Below are 23,309 nucleotides of genomic sequence, written 5' to 3' on the forward strand. Positions count from 1 at the left end.
AGGCGCGGCCTGCGGGAGGCGCCGGGCGGGCGCGGGGGCCCGTTGTTCCGGCGCAGGTGAGGGAGGAGGCGGCGAGGGACGCGGGGCACCTCCTGCCGCCCTCGCCCGGGCGAGCGGCTCTCCGCAGGAACTTTCTTCCCGACCCAAGTTGTTCTATTTACCAACAAACCCACCGGGGAGCGTTTCTATTTGCTGCCGTGGTGCCTCTTTCGGCCGTCACCGCGTGCCCGAGGGGGAAGCGCGTTGGGGGGGGGGGGCGAGGGCCGCAGGGGGGCTGGGGAGACGTTTTGCTGCTTTCGTGGAAGCCGGCGCAAGCGGCGAGCACCCCCGAGCCCCCGCCGCCGAGCCGTGGCTCGCACTTTCAGGGGACCCAGCCCCGACGACACCCGAAGAAACCACCGTGGGGAAGTTTTCGGGGCTCCCCGTTGTCCTACAAAGGGAAGTGAGGATTGTGGCTGAATTGTGCGTGCCGTTGTTTTCTTTGTGTGTTTACGTGTGGGAGGGGGTCCGGGAGGGGCGAGGTTTGTTTTGGTTGCGGGTGGGGTTGGTTTATTGGGGTGGCAGGGCGGTGCAGAGTTCGTTCTGGTAACGAGACCTAGTAGATTTCTTTGTTTTTATTTTCTCCGTCTAACCTTGGGTAACTACAGACAACTGGGAGGACTAGGAATTAGTAATTAGAGCAACACGGATTCTGTGCGAGGCAGTTTTACCCCAGCAATACTCCTCCTGCCCCCACGCCTCAGGTTGTTCTAAGGAAGATTAAAAAAAACAAAAAACAGTTTTTCTTCCTTTTAATTTAATTAATTAAAAATATGAATTTGACCTTGTCATTTAAAGTACACTGAAAGCACCTGTTTTTGAACTGGAGTTTGCCAGACTTGAAAAGGCTTTTAATAATGTATGTCGCAAAACCGAACACGTTTTTTTAGTTGCTCAAGCTAAATTAAATTAACGTCTGGGAGTTTGTTTCTGTAGGAGTTGGGAGAAAAGCCTGATGGCATTTAAAATATTTATATAATGATTTGGGGGAGGGTGAAATCGCCCCTTAGCCCTAAAGGTATGCCTTGCTCAATGTTTGGTGATTGTTCACTGCGTTATCTTAGGATGACCTTGAAGAACCTAGCACGTTGAGAATTGGGCCTTTTTTGGAGATTTTATACCGGGGTTGGTGAGGAGGATGACAGGGTAAAAGGCTAACTAACTGTCCCTGCTAGCTTCTTCCCAGTTCCTGTGAACTGGGGTTGACCTTCTGGTTACCCCTCTCAGATTTTCTTTTCAAGCCGACCTTTTTTTTTTTTTTTTTTTTTTTTTTTTTTGGTATGTGGCCCCAGGCATAGCTCAAAAATTATGCTGGTTTGACACATGGATGCTTCTTTGGTATTTGGGGTTTGCCTGCAGTCTAGACACCGATAAGCGGCACCATATCTGCTGCTTCTGTCCTGATTTCTTATGCATTTGGATCATGGTTAAGGATTAGAATCTAAAAGTGGTTGAAACCAAAAAATAATATTCTTGGATGCCTCACCCAGACCAAAAGATGTGCTTTTCATTGTTTTGTTATTAAATAGACCTGTTTCTCCCGTTTTGGTTGACCGAATACTTAAAGACAACCTTTAATACTATAGTAACAGTACATCTCTGAAGTGAATAGAATGAACATTTCGAGAGAATGAAAAACTTTATATTTAGTAACTTTATGGCTTTCCCTTTGTGTGATTATTTAAAATGCATAAAAGATGTTTTGTAAGTACACTAAGATTCTTTCTTTCATTTGTTTTCTTAATCAGTGTTTTATACCTGGGTTTCAGCTAGAATTTCAATATCCTGGGAAAGTTCAAATACAGTCGAGATTAATAGTTTTTATTTTAAATATCACATGATACGTGCAATGGAGATTTGGTTTATCAAGCTGTAAGAGTTGAGAGTGGGAAAGACCAACAGACAAGGGTTACTGTTTTCCTTCCTGCATTACATTTTGCAGGAGTTCGGAGATGAGAAGTTTAGTAGGTATTGTATTCTAGAACCTTGGTGGGCAGCAGGCCTCAAGACTGGTAGCACAAGTTTTCTTAACTGTAGATCTGGAACCTTGGTCAGTTTATTCCCCCAGAGTTGCAGTAGTAAGGCTCATGGGGCTCAGTCTCCAGATTTATGTTAGAAAAGCAATTTGATAATGATTTTTCGTGTAAAAGCAGTTTTTCACTGGTAAAAGCTTAAGCTTAATTTGAAGTCTTAACCAACTTCATAAGCTGTTACGAAGACAGGTTAGTTAATTTACCATGCCAACACATAGTAGGTTGCTTCAAACATAGTGCCTTTTTTTTTCTTACTTACTGGTGGTGGGAATATAATTGGCTGAGAAAGAAGGGAACCCATTTGTTGAGGTGCTAGGTTAGTTCAGAAGTCTTGGGTTAAAATGCCTAGGTTCCAAGCTGGTGCTCGTGTTAAATAAGTCACTTTGTGGTCCCGTTTTCTCATCTGCAAAATAGTAATAATAATATCTACTTCATAACGTTGTAAATAATTAAGCAAGTAACGTGCTTTGTAAATACTAGCTGTTCTGACAACTTTGGGAATAGACATTTTGCAGGAGACAAAATTGAGGCCTTGGGCCAGTAACATTGCTGGAGGAAATACTCAGTAAATGTTGAGTGGAAAGAATGAGTATCTTTGGCCCTCTTCCCCACCTTCAGAAACTGGTTCTGGGAAGACATTATTCTGATTCAACCATTTTACATCAAAAACTTGTGGAAATCGAGAAGATGCTATTTTCTGTTTTCCTGATTTTTCTCTTGTCCACAAGAGACCTGGATTTCCCATACTTAAAAATTGACAGTGGAAGGTTATAAATTGAAAAATATTTCATTGTATTTTGGCTCTTCAGTCTCTTTTTTAATTGAGTCTGCAATTAAGATTTTCTGTATTATGGAAATGATCTGAAAATGCATTTAGTCTAAGAGAAGCAGCTTGTTTTCAAGGGAGGTTTTTACTTTGCAGTAGAAGTACAAAAGTTGCAGTTAATATAAAATAATGCATTTCTAGCTTTGTATTGAGTTGTTTCCACCTATTATAAGTTTGATTTGTCTTAATGTTATTTTAATTTGGTTCATGTTAATGTATGGTGAGTTTAAATAGCTCTCATTTTGAGATTCATTTTGTCCCTGATCTTTTTCTCCCCACATGCCTGCTTCAAATAAGCAAGAAGTATTTTTCTATCAATTGTTAGAAAGCAGAGTTATTTATTATTAATCTTCTTGAATAAAAGTAATTTGCTTGGTTTACATTTACTGTAAAGCTTTGAACCTCACAATTTTTTTTTCTACAGAAGTCTTTGGATTAAATTTTAAAGAAAAATGACTGCATTAAAAATACCAGTTTTTAAATACACCTCTTTATTGTGGACACCATTTCCCATTCTGGGCTTTAAATTTACCACTCATCTGTTTTGCCTATCCCACTCTTCAGGTATTAACAAATCCTGCCAGTATCTGTGTACCCCGTACAGTCAGCACCTGGTTGTAATATAAGACTTAGTTCCTGCCTTGCAACAGTTTACCATTGAGTAGAGGAGACAATATATAGCAAACAAGTATGTAAAAATCCTGTGTTAGGTGTTGTAATACAGGTATAGACAGATTTTGTTAAAAATCCTTAATTTCCTGAGTTAAGGGGATAGGGGAGAAACCATCTCAGACAGATAACAACCTGAGTAGAGATGTGGCTAGTTAATAAAGTTGGTTTGACACTCCTGGAATATCAGGATTCCAAGTTCTGAGCAGCTGGTAGGCAGGGCCAGATCCTGAAAAGCTTTGCATTTCTTGCCAAGAAGTTTAGATACTATCCTGAAACCCATGTTGATACTTTGGAAGAGATGATTGTTTGAGCTTTAGGAAGATACCCCGTGTTTGTAGGTTCAGAGGAAGTCAATTATGAGGCTCTAGTAACATGACGAAGGACAAATAGGCAGCAGGGACGGAAGGGACATGGACCAGAGAAGTGAAGGAAGAAGCAGAATCTTTAAGGACTCATAGTGGACATGTTGAGAGTCATGGAGAAGATGAGAAGGGAGAGAGCCCAGTTGACTTCCAGAGTTTTTGTGACTGTATGCATGATGACCAAGATTGGGTGAGCCCTGGAAGAACATGTTTGGAAGAGATTATGTAATTAATTAAGAATGTTTAAAGGTTAGGACATGCCAGTCCTTGTGTTGGTGCTTTACAGACTATTTAAAAGAGTTGGGATTTATCCTTATTTTATAGATGAGGAAATAGAAGGGTCAGACAGCTTCAGGGAATTTTCTGAGATGTGGGTCAGACCAGGTATGTATGGCTGTACCCCCTTTCTTACCAATTTTTTCAAGATTGGAAAGAAGAACAGCTTCACAGAAAGAATATAGTCTAATTTCATGATGTTAAAATCTCCCTGCAAAGACCCACATTTCTCTTTTCCCACAAACCTGAGCTTAGAAGAAAGCCTTCAGAAATAAGGAATCTACCCTCAGTTTAATTTGTTAGACATATCCTGGGGTAGAGTTTATATTTCTTTTTTTTAAGTGTTCATTTTGAGAGTGTAAGTGTGGGAGGGGCAGAGAGGGAGAGAGAATCCCAAGCAGGCCCTGTGCTGTCATTGACGAGCCTGCCGTTGGGATTGATCCCACAAACTGAAATCATGACCCGAGCCGAAATCAAGAGTTAGGACACCTGACTGAGCCACCCAGGTGCCCTGAGTTTATATTTCTATTATGTGTAAGTCCTATAAATTCAAGGAAATAAGTGGTATTCAGATACTGATATTTTCATGCTCTTGCTTCACAGCATCCCTGGAAAGTAGAAGTGAAAATTTGCCCTAATATTGCACAGGGCCAAATAAAATTAGAAGTGACTTCCTAGTCAGTTGTAAAGACAAAAGCAAAATTCGACTCCAGCTTGATTCATAGTGCCTTTTTCACCAGACTCAACAGTAGTCATACTTCTTAACTGGTAATCTTCTCTTAGATGATTAAGCAAATAAATATCTCCCCAACTTTTACAGTTTTTTTTCATCCACTGGAATCACTCTTAATCTAGAATTGGCATACCCAGAATTTTTTCACATCACAATGGGAGGACTTAGTATTTTTTACACTGCTTGAAACTCAGAGACCTGGATTTGTGATTTTTATTTTTAACCTATGCTATTTCAGTTGAAGACTTTGAGTTTGACCTCTTTCCTGTAGGATGAGTTCTAGGTTCTTCTGCTAAGTGTGGATTTCATAGGCAGCCATAATAAATATTTTACCATAGAACTTCTCAGATACTGGGTGCATTTTTGGAGAAGCCATTGGCAAACAGGTGGGGTCTACCACCTTTTCTCAGTTTTCCTCTAGGCAAGTTAAAATTTGTCCTTTAAAAGTGAATAAAGTAAATTCACAATTTATGATGCTGGGATGTGGACTGGTAATCTGGAAGCAGATAAGAGGAAATGTTCAGGTGCTCCATGACTTTCCTTAAGCGCTGATGACACAGGTCTCATTGTTAGGACACATTGCAACCAAGTGGCCTAGCAGCAGGAGAACACAAAACGCACTTAGTCCTATTGGACTCTATATGTGAAGTGTTGCTCCAGTTACACTGTTACTGTTTACTGAATCCTGGACTTACAGGTGATTAAAGATAGCATACCACTGACTAAAAATGGTGTTGTGGGTGGCATTAACAATTACAGCAACTAAAGGTTGCTCATAACTTTTGATCATGGGTGGTTTTTTGTGTTTATATCTCTTCCTTTCCCATCATCCTGTCATTTAAAGTTCAGCTCTAAAGAAATGCCATCTCCTTCACTTCAAAGTTGTCTTTGGTTGCTTGGTTCCTTTTGTCTTTGTTCACTGCTGCTTCCTTCCCACTTTACAAATCTTTTGCTTGTCTCTTTGCAGTTTCCTTCCCATTCTACTCTATGTCTGTTCTATACTCTCTTCTGTGGACTGTGTTTCCCACCTGGTATCTCTCCATCTGTATGTCTTTGAGGAAGTTTGTTTACGCTTTCTCAGCTCTTTCAGCTACTACCTCTTTGGGTAAGTCAAGGTGTGCAGTGAAAACTATGGTTTGGGGGCATGGTGCTAGAAAGGAGTAAAGTGAAAGTAATCTTCATTCTTGCTTCCCTCGAGGCAACCACTAGTTATTCATTTTTTAAAAATCTATTTTAAAAAACCAGTTTATATATTTAAGTTCCCATTTTAAAAATACACTATGGGAGTGTACTGTAAAGCTGTTACTCAACTTGCTTAATATTACAGACAAGATATCTTGGATAGTTCCCACACTGCACATATCACATATGTATTGCATTTTTTTTCCAAAAAATTTTAATGTTTATTTTTGAGAGAGAGAACGAGCCAGCACAAGTGGGAGAGGGACAGAGAGAGAGGGAGACACAAAATCAAAGCAGGCTCTAGGCTCTGAGCTGTCAGCACAGAGCCTGACACAGGGCTCAAACTCAACAAACTGCAAGATGACCTGAGCTGAAGTCGGACTGAGCTACCCAGGTACCCCTGTTGGATTCTTTTTAGGGACTGAAGTGGTATTCTGTAGAATGAGACCTAATTTAACCAATCTTAGAATATCCATTGAAACTTAGGATGCTTCTGGTATCTTGTGTATTTTTTTTTAAAAGGTCTGTGTCAGTGTTTTGGGGTATGTGTGTGTGTGTTGGTTTTGTTTTTGTAGTTGTTTGTTTTTTCAGAAAAAGTGATAATTAGAAGCTGTAGGATTTTGGTCTACTGAAAACTAAAAACACTTTAGGAATACTTTTTTGGGAGATTGCACTGTTAATTGTGTTTATTAGAATTTCAGTTCCCAAGGTGGTATAGAGAAATTGTGACATTAACTATAAAGTTGATTTTTTTCACCCATGCGTATTTACTTCCCTTTTACTTTTCCTCTGTCCAGTCCATGCAGGGGCATTTTGAGTTTTGAAAGGTATTTTTAGAAATAAGAAAGCCTTTATGTCCTGAAAGGAACCTAAAAAGTGGAATTGGAAGTTACTATATACAGGAGGAACTATTGGTATCCTTCAAAGTATACCAAAAAAGGTGAGCCTATTAGATGTTGTATTAAAATAAATCTGTTTTCCTAGATGTTAAGTTATCACCCTTGTAAGATTTAAAAGATAAGACAGTACTCTGCAGAATTAAGTTCTTCATTTCACTGTCTCCCAATTCCATATATTAAAGGCCACAAAAACCTTTAAAATTTGCATTTTACTATTCCTCATACTGTTTCCTTTTTTAAAAAAGTTTTATTTAAGTAATCTCTACACCCAACATGGGGCTTGAACTCTGGACCCTATGATCAAGAGTTGCATGATCTTCTGACTGAGCCAGCCAGGTGCCTCTCTTGATACTGTTTCCTGATTAAAGTCAAGCTTCAAGTGAAGAATTTAGAATTGTTATAAGATCATCTTTAAACCTAGAATTAATTATCAGAAAACTTTTCTTAAATATCAGTATTAATATTCAATATTAGCTATTGCTGTGAAGAAGCTATTTCCCATTTATGTTATATTGCATTTAGAAAACTTATGTATATTGGATTAAGTGCAAAATATATTATCCCTGCTCTTTGGTTTAATAATCTCAATAGATTAGAATAGAATTGGTCCTTTTGACGTGGCTACTGCCTGGCTCAGTCAGTTGGTTAAAAGCATGAATTCAAGCCCCCATGTAGGGCCTACAGGTTATTTTATAAATAATTAAAGAATAGAACTCTGCTTTTTTTTTTTTCCAGAGTTTACCCCACTCTTTCATTGTTTTAACAGTAGGGTTGCATTCCCCTTCCTTTCACTAATTTGAACATTCAATTTACATGAAGTGTACAGCTTTAAAGTGGAGAAAACTCCAACAAATTAATCAAATGTTTAGAATTATTGTATTTTCAGAAATTCACTTTTTGTTGTCTAGGTTATACCCTTACAATTACAGTTATTCCTCTTGTAATTTTTGCTGACTTAACTGTTAAGTCTTTTTAACCTTGGAAGATTGAGTTAATTTGGACAGAACAGTAATTTTAGCTGATTGATTAGTGTTTGTTACAGTTTTTTATTTTTAATATTGAAGAGAGAGGAGCAGAGAGAGAGAATCTGAAGCAAGCTCTGCACTGTCAGCACAGAGCCCCATGATGTGGGGCTTGAACCCACAAACCATGAGATCATGATCTGAGCTGAAATCAGGAGTCAGATGGTTACCCTACTGAGCCACCCAGGCACCCCTGACTTAATAGTTTTTTAAAAATATGTGGCTGTTTGGCTGATAGCAACCAAAGAAATAATGTTAATGAAAGTGCTTGTAAAACATGAAATGCTGTATAAACAACTTAAAAACAACTTTTTAAAAAAGTTGAGTCAACATATTTATTGATACTTACTAAGTGACTGGCCTTATTCTTGTTGCTGTGGTTGCAAAGATGTATAAGGACAGGAGAATTCCTAACCCAATCCATTTTCATTCCTTTTTTAAAAGTTTATTCATTAATTTCACGTGACATAGACAGCACGAGCAGGGGAGGGACGGAGAGACAGGGTAGAATCCAAGCAGGCTCTCAACTGTCGGCACAGCCTGATTTAGAGCTCAAACCCATCAACCCATGAGATCATGACCTGAGCTAAAACCACCCAGCCACACTACCCAGGTGCCCTAGTCTATTTTCTTTTCTTCTTCTTTTTTTTTTTTTTTTATTATATTATTTTTGAGAGAGAGAGACAGAGTGTGAGCCGGGGAGGGGGTGGCACAGACTCCAAGTGGGCTCCAGGCTTTGAGCTGTCAGCACAGAGCCTGAAGTGGGGCTTGAACCCATGAACTGTGAGATCATGACCTGAGCTGAAGTCGGCCACTTAACCGATTGAACCACTCAGGTGCCCCTCTTCTTTTTTGTTTTTAAGGAGAAGTTAGGTTTTTTTTTTGTTTTAAAGATTTATTTGATTTTTATTTTTAACATAATTTATTGTCAAATTGGCTTAACAGCATCTAGTGCTCAACAAGTGCCCTCCTCAATGCCCATTACCTATTTTCTCCTCTCCCATACCCCAAATCCACCCTCTATTTGTTCTCTGTATTTAAGAGCCTCTTGTGGTTTGCTTCCCTCACTCTCTGTTTATAATAATTTTTCCCCCTTCCCTTCCCCCATAGACTTCTCTTAAGTTTCTCAAGATCCACATATGAGTGAAAACTTAGATCTGTCCTTCTCTGACTGACTGACTTCACTCAGCATACCTTCCAGTTCCATCCACTTTGTTGCATATGGCATGAGTTCATTCTCTCTCATTGCCAAGTAGTATTCTGTTGTATATAAAAACAACATCTTCTTTATCCATTCATGAGTTGATGGACATTTTAGGCTCTTTCCATAATTTGGCTATTGTTGAAAGTGCTGCTATAAACATTGGGGGGGCACGTGTGCTCCTATGCATCAACACTCCTGTATCCCTTGGGTAAATCCCCAGCAGTGCTATTGCTGGGTCATAGAGTAGTTCTGTTTTTAATTTTTTGAGGAACCTCCACACTGTTTTCCAGAGCAGCTGCAGCAGTTTGTATTCTCACCAACAATGTAAGAGGGTTCCTGATTCTCCACATCCTCCATCCTCGCCAGCTAAAGACTTTTTTAAAAATATTTATTTTTGAGAGAGAGAGAGTGACTAAGAGTGAGTGGGGAGGGGCAGAGAGAGGGAAGACACAGAATCCTAAGGAGGCTCCAGGCTCCGGTCTGTCAGCACAGAGCCCATAGTGGGGCTCGAACCCACAAACTGTGAGCTCATGACCTGAGCCAAAGTTGGCCACTCAACCAATTGAGCCACCCAGGCATCCCTGGCCTTTTTCTAATGTTTATTTAATTTTTTGAGAGAGACTCTCTCTCTCCCTCTCTCTCTGAAGTAGGCTCCAAGCTGAGATGTCAGCACAGAGCCTGATGCGGGGCTTGAACTCACAAACTGTGAGATCATGACCTGAGTTGACGTCAGACACTTAACCAACTGAGCCATCCAGGCATCTCTATTTTCATTTTTAAAAAAAGCTTATTGAGTATAATTTACACAGTGTAAAATTAACTTTTAAAGTATAGAGTTCAGTGGTTTTTAATATATTTACAGTGTTTTGCATCTATCGCCATTATCTAATTTTAGAGGACAAATGTCAGTTTTTAATAATCATTTTAGTCTTCACTGATTTCTGGCTCTATCTCCAAGCTTAATTTTCTTCTGTTTTCCCCACATGCTTAAGAGCGAGATTGTATGTGTCCACTGTCTTCTGTAATTATTCATCAATTAGGGAGCAGATGGTAATAGCCTCCTGTTAAAACAGTGCTGAATTATGTGACGCCTGTGAGAATAGATGCAAAAGTCACAAATAGTTTAACAGTTTACAGTGTCATTTGAACAAATAAAATAAATTGTTCTGGAGGAATCATTTAGTATTGTACATATGTGGGACTAGGAAAGAAGTATTCTAAAGAACCACCAGGTTTGTTGAAATAACTGAAATCCCAAGTTTAAAATCAAGTTGTGTCATGCCTACCTACCACCTTCTCAATATAAAAAGTAAGTTGGAGGGTACCTGTGCGGCTCATTCAGTTAAGTATCTGATTCTTGGTTTTGGCTCAGGTCATGATCTCACAGTTCAGGAGTTCGAGCCCCACATCAGGCTCTTCTGACAGCAAGGAGCCTGTTTGGGATTCTCTGTCTCTCTGCCCCTCCCTGTTCATGCTGTCTTTCAAAAATAAACATTAAAAAAATAATAAAAGTCAGTTGGTTTCAGAGTCATTTTGTGTCCTTAAAATTTCTTCTGGAGAGTAGGTAGCTTTTTAAATAAACATTTGGGTCTGTAGATTCTGTGAAAATACTTTCATTAGTTCTGGGCTCCACAGAGCTCAAAATGGTTAAACACTAACTGCTGCTTAACTGGGTTGCTGTAAACAAAGCCCAAAATAAAACCCCTGTGTATTTGCTGCAGATTCCCAGGTGCCTCTCAAGTGCAGGAATAAGCTCAGAAAAGGTTTAATAAGATTATTAAGTAATCATCCATTAAAAGGTTCATATGCTACTTGTGTGTTGCATCAGGGTAAGTGCCTTGCACTTTCCTGCATTTAGCACTGCTTGGAAGAGCGTGGACCCTAGGATTTAGACCACTTTCAGATATTTAAGCTGAATTTTATTAGGGTGAACATAAGGTCACAGAGCTGCATAAAGAATTAGCAGTCACGGGTACCTGTGTGGCTCAGTTGTTAAGCGTCTGGCTTTGGCTCAGGTCATGATCTCACGGTTCGTGGGTTCGAGCCCCGCATTGGGCTCTGTGCTGATGGCTCATAGCCTGGGGATTGCTTTGGATTCTGTGTTTCCCTCTCTCTCTGACCCTCCTCTGCTTGTGCTGTCCCTCAAAAATAAAAAACATTAAAAAAAAAAAGAATTATCAGTCAGAAGAAATCAGGCTATTTTATTTTCCTTGATATCTAAAGATGAATTTTACTCAATCTGAAGAATGGAATGTCTTGCAGGGACTGTTGGGTAAGTTTTGTGGAGGTCCCCACCACCAAAGAAATCGTAGATACTGAAGGGGTGCCTGGGCGGTTTAGTTGGTTAAGTGTCCGCTTAGGTCATGATCCCATGGTTTGTGAGTTTGTGTCCTGCACATTGAGGGTGCGGAGGCAGTTTACGATTCTCCCTCTCCCTCCCTCTCCACCCTTTGCCTTCCCCCAAAATAAATAAACTAAAAAATAAAAAGAAAGTATTAAAATAAAAAATCATAATGAAGGCTTGGTTCTTTCATTTCCTTTATAAAAAGGAAAGCCTTAGTATTTAGCTATAATCCTAGCATTTCTTAAGAGTTATGGTTAACCCCAGTGATTAACCAGCACAAACGGTTTCTTGGTCAAATCCAGCCTCAGTAAAGGTAGTTTGTACCCAGATGCTGTGTGGGTTTTGTTTTGTTTTTTCAAATACTATATGGTTTTGATGGCATGTTTATTTGTGGAGAGGGTAGGTGATTGTGAGGGGAGAGATAGGAATCTTTCTGTTGTAATAGGATTTGGTCTGTGTATTAGTGGAATGAACTGGCCTTTCTTGCTGTACTTCCTTTGTCTGCTGAGAAGGGAGGCTGAAGTTTCTAGAGTCATTGATGAAGCTGGCGACTGTAAGAGGAAGTGTGGACTTTTGACCTTCTTGATAGTAATGGAGTTAGGGGAGTTTGGGGAGCCCCCCCCCCACGTTAGTGTGAGGACTGGAAAGAGTTATGGAAAATTTTGGCCTCAAAACTGGAATATACAAATTAAAGCAGTAACTTCTACTTTCCTAACACTTCCATTTTTTACAAGTTTGTATTAATTATACTGTGTCATTTGACATTTTTTTCCCCCAAAGCAACACATAACTGGTTTCATTTATCATTTGCATTTGATTGTTTGAAAAAAAAATCCGTCTCATTTCACAGGCTCCCCACACCTTTTCCTATTATAAAGTTTGTTATTTTCTTTCCCTCTCAAAGAAAATCAAATTCCCAAGTACTACCTTGAACAAAAATAATCAAGTAAGAATATTTTCTTGTTTTAACAGTTCTTAAATTGAAGAAACAGTTAGTTTACACTTAATTTTTGAAATGCAGGAGTGGCCTTCTGCCCTGCCCATCTCCCTTCTTTGCCTGCTTCTCTCACCAACAAAAACATTAAAGAACACTTGATAAACAATAGCCCTTGTTTAAAATGAAAGGTTCAGTGTTTAGCTGATTGTTTGCTAATAAAATATTTTCTTAAAAACAAATCAAAAGTCCTTGTCCATATTTCAAAATCCCTCCATCTCAGAGACACATACACACAGGCTGGATATTAGATTATTTCTCTGAGTTGCTTTCATAAATATTCACTCGTATACTAACCAGAATTGAGGTAAAATGGGATCAGACGAGAGGTCATCCAAATATATACTAAAGATTTTGTTTTGTGTATTCCTAAAAACTAAAGTTTTTATTATAGTGTATTTCTAAAAGAACTGTAAAAGGATAGTGGTCTGTCATTTTAACTCCTAAAACTATAGGCACCAATCTAATTGGTATTAATAACTTTTTCTTACTGACACAGTATGTGATGCTTTTATGATGATTTGTAGTTGGACCCTTACATACACTTGTCCATTGGGATTTAGTTTCTATATTCATTGCTTTTTTCATTCCTTCTCTTAGTCCAGATGTTCTGGTGAAAATGGCCCTTGGTTTGGATATATACTTTTTTCATTTTTTTTTTAAATTTTTTTGAGTGAGAGAGTCAAGTGGAGGAAGGGCAGAGAGAGAGGGGTACAGAGGATCCAGAGTGGGCTCTGCACTGACTGCATGGAGCCCTGTGTGGGGCTTGAACTCATAAACCATGAGATCATGACCTGAGGTGAGTCGGATGCCCAACTGACTGAACCATCTAGGTGCCCCTGGTTTGGATAGGTGTATATTTACTGCCAGCTACATTTTTGCTACATCTAGCTCTAGAAACTTTTTTTTTTAATGTTTTATTTTATTTTTGAGAGAGAGACCCTGTGAGCAGGGGAGGGTCAGAGAGAGAGGGAGACACAGAATCCGAAGCAGGCTCCAGGCTCTGAGCTGGCAGCAGAGCTCAATGTGGGGCTTGAACCCATGAACCATGAGATCATGACCTGAACTGAAGTTGGATGCTTAACCGACTGTGCCACCCAGGCGCCTCACGTCTAGCTCTTGAGCTGTTTCTTCTTTCCTTGAATGATGTTGTTTTTTTGTTTTTTTTTTTTAATCATGAGAATCAACAGATTATCTTACCGTACATGTCTTGGGTATCTCTGCCTCACATTGTACTGCTCAGGCACAGGGCTTCATAGAACAGCTCCAAAAACCTCTGTAACAACTGAACAGACCAATGGTCAGGAAATATGAGCTCGTTTATAGTCCATTTTAATGATTTTATGAAATTATTCTTAAATCCTGACCCTGGATTTTTGTGAATTTTACATCCTCCTTTCAGTCAATTTACCAGCTTAGAACTTCTCATTTGTCACAGAAGAAATCCCCTCTAAACTTCCCATAGTGCAGAGTATTGTGGGCTGATGACTATTGAGTTACTTGTGTGCTTAGTATCATAGTGGTCATGATAAATGCTCAAAACTTCCCCAGCGGGGAATCACTTCACTGTAAAGGTGCAGAATAGAAGGGGGGTGCCTTGCCTTACATTTTAGGATATGTCCTTTGTTGTGTGCATGATTCCATCATTTTATAGTGGGGAGAGTGGGTCACATTTTCTGGTTAAGAAGTTGATTTTTTAAAAATGCCTCCCTCTCCTCAGTTTTAGAGAGTGTTGCCAGGAGGGGAGAGGGAGGTGTGGTAGAGGCCTTGTTAAAAAAACTGAGGTGGTGTGTGTGTTGAATACACTTGCCGGGGTGGTGCCAAGAATGGAGGGAGATCAGGACTTCGCCAGAGCCCTTCTGTCTGTCTGGCTGGGTCATGTAATACAAGTTGCCAGGGGTGGGGTGGAGCAGACATCGCTCTTTTAATGGTTCCTTGTTACAGCCCTCAACAAAGCTGTGTCAATTCCCCCTGGCTTTACAGACTATTGCCCAGAAGAAAAGATGTTTGGTTTTCACAAGCCAAAGATGTACCGAAGTATAGAGGGCTGCTGTATTTGCAGAGCCAAGTCCTCCAGTTCCCGATTCACTGACAGTAAACGCTATGAAAAGGACTTCCAGAGCTGTTTTGGGTAAGATCATCTGATGTTTTTACCATTCTTAGAGTGAAAAGTGAAAAGGATCATAGCTTCCGGAAGTATTTCCAGGCAAGGCAGGCTATTTTAAGGTTCTTGCTTTTAAAACAAATCAGTATGACAGCCTATCTACCCATTTCCAGATTATAAGGAACTACAAAACTGTGAAGCCCTTTGTAGTTGTAACCAGACTCTTGTTTTTAACATAAGATATATAGAGACGTTTAAGAAATTACTCTTATTCTTAAAACTAGTTGTTTGTCCTCCAATAGTTTTCTACTGTTTGCATTGTTTTTTTACAAATCATAGAAATGCATTTTAACCCAGGCTGCTAAGGATAATAATAAGACTTAATAAGACTTAATAATGTTCTGCCTTGGGACCTGTCAGGGTACATTTCATGTCATAATTTTGTTCTTCATTTATTTTTTGACAGTAAACCTGATTAATAAAGTGGAATTTACTTTCCAACAAATACTTGGATAAAGTAGAAGAGTTCATGTTGAACCATTTCCCATGCTAAAAGTTATTTTTACCACTTTGTTTCTTGTATCAAAATACTTCTTATTTATTGTTAATCCTGGATGTTGTACTTATTTTTAAGATTGTCAAAGAGTTTCTAACCACTTTGCCCTTTTAAATTACATTTGTTGCTTAATGTCTTCATTCTGAATAGTATACGTGATAAAAGTTACCAGTATTTTTCTGTACGTATTTGTAATACAGGAAAAGTGTAGTAAATGAAAGTTCCTCAAAAATAATTTATGAAGAGCTTTGTTGACTAGTGTTACAGATTTTCCCCCTTATGCAGACAATCATTTTTTAAAAAATTTCAGTGCCTCTCTAGTTTTGTGTGTTGTAAAACTAGAATATCATGACATGTTTTTATATGTAAAGAGTGGCATTTTGTTACTTATGGAAGTATCTACACATTTCAAAAAAGATTAATTGGACAACATTGTTTTAAACCATGATGACCAGGATCTCCTCTAGGTCTTAAATTTTATTATTATTTTATTTTAGAAACATTATTTTAAAAGGACCAAATTGTAGTACACAGAATTAGTTCATGGGATCTAGGAGTTCATTATATTTCCAAAATGTGCTATAGAAACCGTGGAACTGGATCATACAGGACAATTAGAAATAGGATCTATAAACTGTAATTGGATTTTTTTTCTAAAAGAAATAGACCTGCATGAATTCTTGAGTGTAAATGAGACTAATAAAGGTTTGTTTTCTTACCAGGTTGCATGAGACTCGTTCAGGAGACATCTGTAATGCCTGTGTCCTGCTTGTGAAAAGATGGAAGAAATTGCCAGCGGGATCAAAAAAAAACTGGAATCATGTTAGTTCATCTTTCATCTTTCTCAGTATATATCAGTTATATATAAATCAGTTATATATTACATTTATTTATTTTTAAAGTTTGTTTAATTATTTTGAGAGAGAGAGAGGGTGGGATAAAGAGAATCCCAAGCAGGCTCTGTGCTAACAGATGCAGTGTCCAGTCCATGAATATGATCATGATCATGACCTGAGCTGAAATCATGAGTTGGGTGCCCAGATATCTCTATTACATTTATAGTAACATTGATTTTCTCCCAATTTAGGAAGTAGTACGCTCCTCAGATGGAAAAGTGAAAAGAATAAAGAAAAACATAAGTTGCTGCTCAGATATAATTAACATTTTGGCATGTTTAGAAGCAAAATTTCACTTGGTGTAGTGTTTCCCTGAGGCTGTATCCAGTACCCCCATTTTGGAGAATCACAGGGTACATTTCACTTATTTTTAGTTTAACACAGAAATTCCTAAATTTAATTAGACATGGATCCTTATTTTATTTCTTAGGATAACATTTATCCTAACTCCTGAAGGATAAATGAGCACTCGGCGTATAGCACCAGAACTGGATTTGAATCCTGCCTTTACAACTTACTAGTTGTGAACTTTGGGCAAGTTACATTTACTTATAAAGTGGAAACATAATAGCCATCTCACAGAGCTCTTGTGAGAACTGAAGGAGATTTGTATATAAAGTATAACACATAGTAATCAGTTATGTGGAAACTATTCTTCTTACTCTCTACATTTAAATTTAGTTGAGATCATAGTGGTATGTAAATGTGTGTTGTTTGCCCTTTGTCACTGGTTTTCAGTAACCAGAAAAACATTGTCTTTTTTTTTAATTTTTAAATTTATTTTTGAGAGAGAGACAGAGAGACAGCATGAGCAGGAGCGGGTCAGAGAGAGAAGGAGTCACCGGATCTGAAGACAGTCTCCAGGCTCTGAGCTAGTGGTCAGCACAGAGCCTGACGAGGGGCTTGAACCCACAAACCATGAGATCATGACCTGAGCCGAAGTGGGATGCTCAACCGAGCTACCCAGGCGCCCCAACATTAAGTCTTACACTCGCTTTTTAAAGATTTTTTTTTAATGTCTTTTATTTATTTTTGAGAGACAGACAGAGACAGTGCGAGCAGGGGAGGGTCAGAGAGAGAGGGAGACACAGAATCTGAAGCAGGCTCCAGGCTCTGAGCTAGCTGTCAGCACAGAGCCCGACGCGGGGCTCGAACCCACGAACCGTGAGATCATGACCTGAGCCGAAGCCGGCCGCTTAACCGACTGAGCCACCCAGGTGCCCCTACACTAGCTTTTTAAAACATCTATAGCATTTATACAAAATACTTGTTTTTAAGCTGGCACTCATTTCTTCTTTATCTTTTTTTACCCCTAACACTAATCTTAGCCTTACATTGTCCTTTGGTGATTCGTTTACGTTATTAGGTTTTTGTGGGTCTGTTAATTTATTAAAAAAGTGAGTTTTCTTTTATACTTTATTTGGAGAAGATGCAACTTGTGATTTTGAAGGTGATGACAACCTTATTAAGATGGAAATCTGCAAATAGTAAATGTGACTGAATTTGTGAGAATGGTACCATGTACGGCTAGACCAGTGGCTATGTTAGACTGTGGGAGAAAATTCCATTGCCATCATGTGAATGACCTTAGGGATGAAAGTATGGTGAAGAGAGCATAAAGCATAGGTTGGAAAAACTTAATTTGAGTCTTGTATCCCTCTCTTTCCATTCTTGCCTATTTGCTAGCTTTGAGAAATAAAGCAAAAGATAATTTCTCTTGTTTTCTTTCACCCTAAATTGGAGTAACAAGAACAGTCCCCTTACTGCTTTGTAGTGAAGGTAAAATCAAAAGTGTATATGAAAGGGGATCCTGGATGGCTTAGTCAGGTAAGTGTTTGACTCCTGGTTTTGACGTGGGATCATGATCTTATGCTTTGTGGGTTCGAGCCTCGCCCCCTGACAGTGCTGACAGTGTGATAGTGAGGAGCCTGCTTGGGAGTCTTTCTCTCTGCCCCTCCCATGTACACATGTTTATTCTCTATTTCAAAAAAAAAAAAAGTTTGAAAGCTTTTTGTAAACTGTAAAACACCATCTGGTAAAAATGTTAGCTGTAAGGCTTGATTTTCTTTAATCTTCTGGGTCATTCTTACCATATATAAATCTATTTAAATCTTTTTGTACAGCATCCTGTTACTATTGCCTGCTTCAAAGAACAAAAGCCAACGAGATAAATTATTCTTTAATACCATGTGATGATTAAAAGTGCACATGGGCTCTCAAACACTCTTAAGTAGAAAACTGCTTCTCAGTTTATGCTCCTTCGTATAGGCATTTGTCTGAACTAAAGGAATACAAGAGGTGTCATTTTTTTAATGGTATTAAATATTCAACATTTTCTTCCAGGTGGTAGATGCAAGGGCAGGGCCCAGTCTGAAGACAACATTGAAACCAAAGAAAGTGAAGACTCTATCTGGAAACAGGATAAAAAGTAACCAGATCAGTAAACTACAGAAGGAATTTAAACGTCACAGTAAGTTTGATGTTCAAATATGAGTTCTTAAGAGTCGTTGTTTGGTTTTTATAATTACTTTCTTTAAAAAAGTGTTGAAAGGCATTGTCAACGTGAGAGATATTTTTGTGAAATCTTGAAACTCTGTCTTTGGTTTTGATGTCATAAAAGTACTTTGACTAGCTAACCACTTCTTCAGATTGTATGGAGATCGCTCTGACCACTGTGATCTGTTTATTGACATCCTAAATTGTTCTAGAAGATGAATTTTTCAAGCTTGTTTACTTGGTTTTTATGTATAAGGAAATTGAGGTCTGGAGATGTGCAGAAAAGGTATGTAAATAATACCAGTGGACAGTCTGAGACTAAAGCCAAGGGTTTCTGGAAAGTAACTTTAGAAATCATAACTTACATATTGCAGTAAAGCTAGCCTCAGGACTTTGCAGGTTTCTGGGACAGTGTGTGTTGTGTGGAGTGATGGAATGGGAAAGGAATGACAAATTAATATCAGGTTCATCTCTTCTTAAAGTTGTTGAGGGGGAGGGTACCTATAGTGGTACTTCTGTATTTTGGAATTTAGATTTCAGCTTTTGGAAAGGAAACACAGTGCATATAGTGTTGTTATATGTAACATTTATATCAATGACAGAGGGTTTCTGAGGCAGCACTATTGAAATCAGACACATTAGTATTTTTGCCCCAGAAATGTAGGTGTGTTCACAAAGGTGGAATAAATAAAATTTGCATGGGCTAGTCAGGTTTGGCTACCCTAATTTTATAGTTCAGGTCAGGTCAGATTTTGTGACCAAATGGGTTAGGAATAGACTTTGTCTTTTCAGAGCCTTTTCAAAACTATAGATGAGGTGGTGGACTGGTCAGAGAGTTTTCAGGATTATAAAAACAATTTGTAGGACTCTGTTAAAAGAAATATTGTCAATCAATGCTTATTTTAGAATCATGGTAAAAGAGAGTTAAATACACTGATAAGGTAGAGTGAGGAAAGGAGAACTGTCCTCTCTTGGGCATTTTGGTAGATGTACCAAGCACTTTACCTACATAGTTTTCTCACTCATTTGTTTTAGAGATTACGATAGGAAGTAGAGTGGTGATTTAACCCTGACCTAGGTCACTTAGTAAAGATGATAGAGATGAGTTTGACCTCGGGTTTGTCTAACTTCAAAGCTACTCTTTTGCAACACCAGTCTGCTCCCTGGGGTAGTATAACCAGTGTCCACGACTCTGAAGTCTTTGCAGATCTTCTGCTAACTTTCTGTTCTTCTAAGTAGGTTCTGTTATCAGTTCATAGTTACTCTGATTTATTTAATCTTTGGCTGAGATACCGTAATACTTGATAGTGAAATATTTAGGTAAAATGAAATATGTGTGTATTTTAATTATACATGTTCTTTTTTTAATTTTTAAAAAATGTTTTATTTATTTTTGAGACAGAGAGAGACAGAGCATGAGCGGGGAGGGGCAGAGAGAGGGAGACACAGAATCAGAAGCAGGCTCCAGGCTCTGAGCTGTCAGCACAGCAGGGCTCAAAGCCACGAATGTGAGATCATGACCTGAGCTGAAGTCGGAGGCTTCATTGACTGAGCCACCCAGGTTCCCCTATACATGTTCTTTTCTTTAAAATTTGATTTTCGGGTCGTCTGGGGGGCTCAGTCGGTTAAGCATCCGGCTTTGGCTCAGGTCATGATCTCATGGTTCATGGGTTCAAGCCCCGTGTCGGGCTCTGTGTTGACAGCTAGCTCAGAGCCTGCAGCCTGCTTCAGATTCTGTATATCCCTCTCTCTCTCTGACCCTCTCCTGCTCGTACTCTATCTCTCAAAAATAAATTAAAAAAAAAAAACATTAAAAAATTTTTTCAAAATTTTCTTTAAATTCCAGTTAACATACAGTGTATTAATAGTTTCAGGTGGAGAATTTAGTAATTTATCACTTAACATATGATACCCACTGCTCATCACAAGTGCCCTCCTTAATCCCCATCACCTATTTAACTCATCCTCCACCAGACTCTCCTCCATTGACCCTCAGTTTGCCCTCTGTAGTTAAGAGTCTCTTTTTATTTCTCCTATGTTCATCTATTTTGTTTCTTGTTTCTTAAATTCCACACATGAGTGAAATTTCATGGTATTTGTCTTTCTCTGACCTCTTTCATTTAGCATAATGCTCTCTAGCTTCATCTACTTTGTTGGAAACCTTTCTTCTTTTCGAATCTCCTTTTTTATGGCTGTGTAGTATTCCATTCTAGACACACATACACACCTCACATCTTTATCCATTCATCTATATAGATGGACATTTGGGTTACTTCCATATCTTGGCTATTGTAAATAACACAGCAGTAAACACAGGTGCATACATCTTTTCAAAAAATTAGGGTTTTCATTTTCTTTGGGTAAATAATGCAGTAGTGGAATTATTGGATCATATAACCATTCTATTTTTAATTTTTTGAGGAACGTTCATACTGTTTTCTATAGCGGCTGCACCAGTTTGTATTCCCACCAATAGTGCATGAGGATTTCTTTTACTCCACATCCTTGCCAACACTTATTTTGTGTCCTTTTTTTTTTTTTTTTTTTCTTTTTTGGATAAGTGTCAGTTAAGATCCAGTACCCATTTTGGAACTGGATTATATGTTTATACATGTTCCTTTTTTAACCAGCTATCACCAGGGGAAAAGAAAAAGACTAAGCCAACCCTCCATTCTCACTAAGCGCTTTTTTGTTTTGTTTTGTTTTTCATTTATTTTTTTGAGAGGCAGACAGAGACAGTATGATCAGGGGAGGGTCAGAGAGAGAGGGAGAATCAGAATCGGAAGCAGGCTCCAGGTTCTGAGCTAGCTGTCAGCACAGAGCCCGACGCGGGGCTCGAACCCACGAACGTGAGATCATGACCTGAGCCGAAGCCGGACACTTAACCGACTGAGCCACCCAGGCGCCCCCTCACTAAGTGTTTTAATAAACATTTGGGAAATACTAATTTTCTTCTACCACTTGAAGGTTAGAGGAATTGATTATTCATATGTATGTTCTTAGCTCCTCTCTTTAATTATGGGAAAAGTGATACCTGACTAAATTTTGCCTTACCTAAGGGAATATGTCCAGTGTAATTTTAGATTTTTATTATAAAGCTGTGTTGTGGAGGGAGGGGTTGGAGACTGAAGATAAATCCCTTTGAAAAGGGATTGTGGGCTTTGGAGGCTTAGTTAGACTGAAACAGGGTTTTCCCATGTGCATTGTGAATTACTAGCACCTGTGTGCAACATAACAGTTTTTGAGATACTTGAATTTTTATACATCACCCACTAAATGATGTCCCCATCTGCCTCTCATTGCAGATTTGCTTCCCTGCATCCTGCATGTACCTGACCACTTTTTCTCTTTCTGAGATATTCTTTCCTTTGTGTGGTACTGGAAAGCCATTAGACCTGGAGCTTGAAGATAAGGGTTTGAGTTACTGTTCATGAAATTCAATAAATATGTGACCCTAGTGCTACTTAACATCGACCCATAATTTTCTTATCTGAGAAAAGGGGATAATCAACTAAAAAGGATTTTCTAAAACAAAACAAGTTCCTATATGCATGTTCGTTATTCTTTTTGTCATCCTTCCTAAAATCTACAATGAATTCTGGTTGCTATGGAATAAAGCTGAAAATCCCTAGTAAGTCTTTGGAGGTCCTATTTTAGGCAAAGAATATTTGGGCTGAGTCCGTTCCCTTCCTGTACACAGTGTGTTCTGCTTCCACTACTTTGCCATTGTCCCTGCCTACCCCATGCTTAGCTAATTACTCCTTTGTGCCTTTTCAAATCCCACAATTTTTAAGATTTTAAGAATTGTAGTTCTTTGAAGAATTTCTAGGCCTGCTTTCCAGAAGAGTTTCTTCTTAACTGCGTTTTAATATAGTTGTATTCTAGTATCTCATGTGTTAGATTAAACCATGAGAAATTGCCATTTTTTTATCGATAGAAAATGGTCTAATAACTGCCGCTTCAAATATTTCATAGATATTAAGCACTTCCTTGTATAGTGAGTTTTCTTCTCCAGCATAGAGCTGACTGCTGCTGCTGCTAATTGTTTGGGAAGCTTTTAAACATTCCAGTAGACTTTTTTCTTCAAAACCTGCTATTCTTGATGATTTTTCATGTAAACTTTTGTTAATACAAAGCACTCTAAGCTCTATTCATAGGTTTTCTTTAGTCTGTTTCTTCCCATGTAGGGTATGGCATGGGGTCTGATGTCTAGTAGATATGTACTTCATAAATACTTAATCACTTTTTTGAATTGGAGGAATGCTCTATCTGGGAGTAGGGGGAGGGGGAGTGTGGTAATCTTAACCCCTATTTGTGATATTGCTGTCAGTGTAGAATAGCAGAATGATAGTCTTAGAGCATGGTGACCATTCACCAGAAGATTCATTTTTCTGGCTAGTAAATTTATATGGAGTCTTTTAAGGGCAAAAAATATTAAATCATGTTTAGCTTGTATCTGATGAATTGACTTTATTCCTTATTAAATCAAGATCTGTTTTCCCTTTATAGGTAGGGTGTTTTTGTTGTTACTGTTGTTTTTTTCTTCTAAGATTTTTTTCTGTTTATCTTTAGTTTTCAGAAATTTAATTATTGATGTATCTTGGCATTGATTTCGTTGAGTATATCCTGTTTGGGGTTTGCTCAACTTCTTGGTTATCTCTCTAGATTTGT

General features: G+C 38.5%; 1 protein-coding gene across 5 annotated transcripts in view; it reads left to right on the plus strand.

The window, feature by feature from the left end:
* Positions 1 to 23,309, plus strand: part of SINHCAF (SIN3-HDAC complex associated factor) — a 31,075-nt gene that overhangs the window by 1,839 nt on the left and 5,927 nt on the right. For 2 of the 5 annotated variants that reach the window (XM_029954629.1, XM_029954631.1), the window contains exons 2-4: positions 14,570 to 14,717; positions 15,969 to 16,068; positions 18,486 to 18,612. In XM_029954629.1, coding sequence (XP_029810489.1) covers positions 14,590 to 14,717; positions 15,969 to 16,068; positions 18,486 to 18,612 — 355 coding nt within the window. In that variant the 5' untranslated portion in view covers positions 14,570 to 14,589. Of the gene's footprint in view, positions 1 to 31; positions 57 to 292; positions 463 to 6,631; positions 7,064 to 14,569; positions 14,718 to 15,968; positions 16,069 to 18,485; positions 18,613 to 23,309 lie in introns of those variants that run through there. The other 3 variants (XM_029954633.1, XM_029954632.1, XM_029954630.1) reach the window with 3 other exon arrangements.

The sequence above is a fragment of the Suricata suricatta genome, chromosome 10 (assembly GCF_006229205.1).
Source record: "Suricata suricatta isolate VVHF042 chromosome 10, meerkat_22Aug2017_6uvM2_HiC, whole genome shotgun sequence".
Taxonomy (NCBI): Eukaryota; Metazoa; Chordata; class Mammalia; order Carnivora; family Herpestidae; genus Suricata; species Suricata suricatta.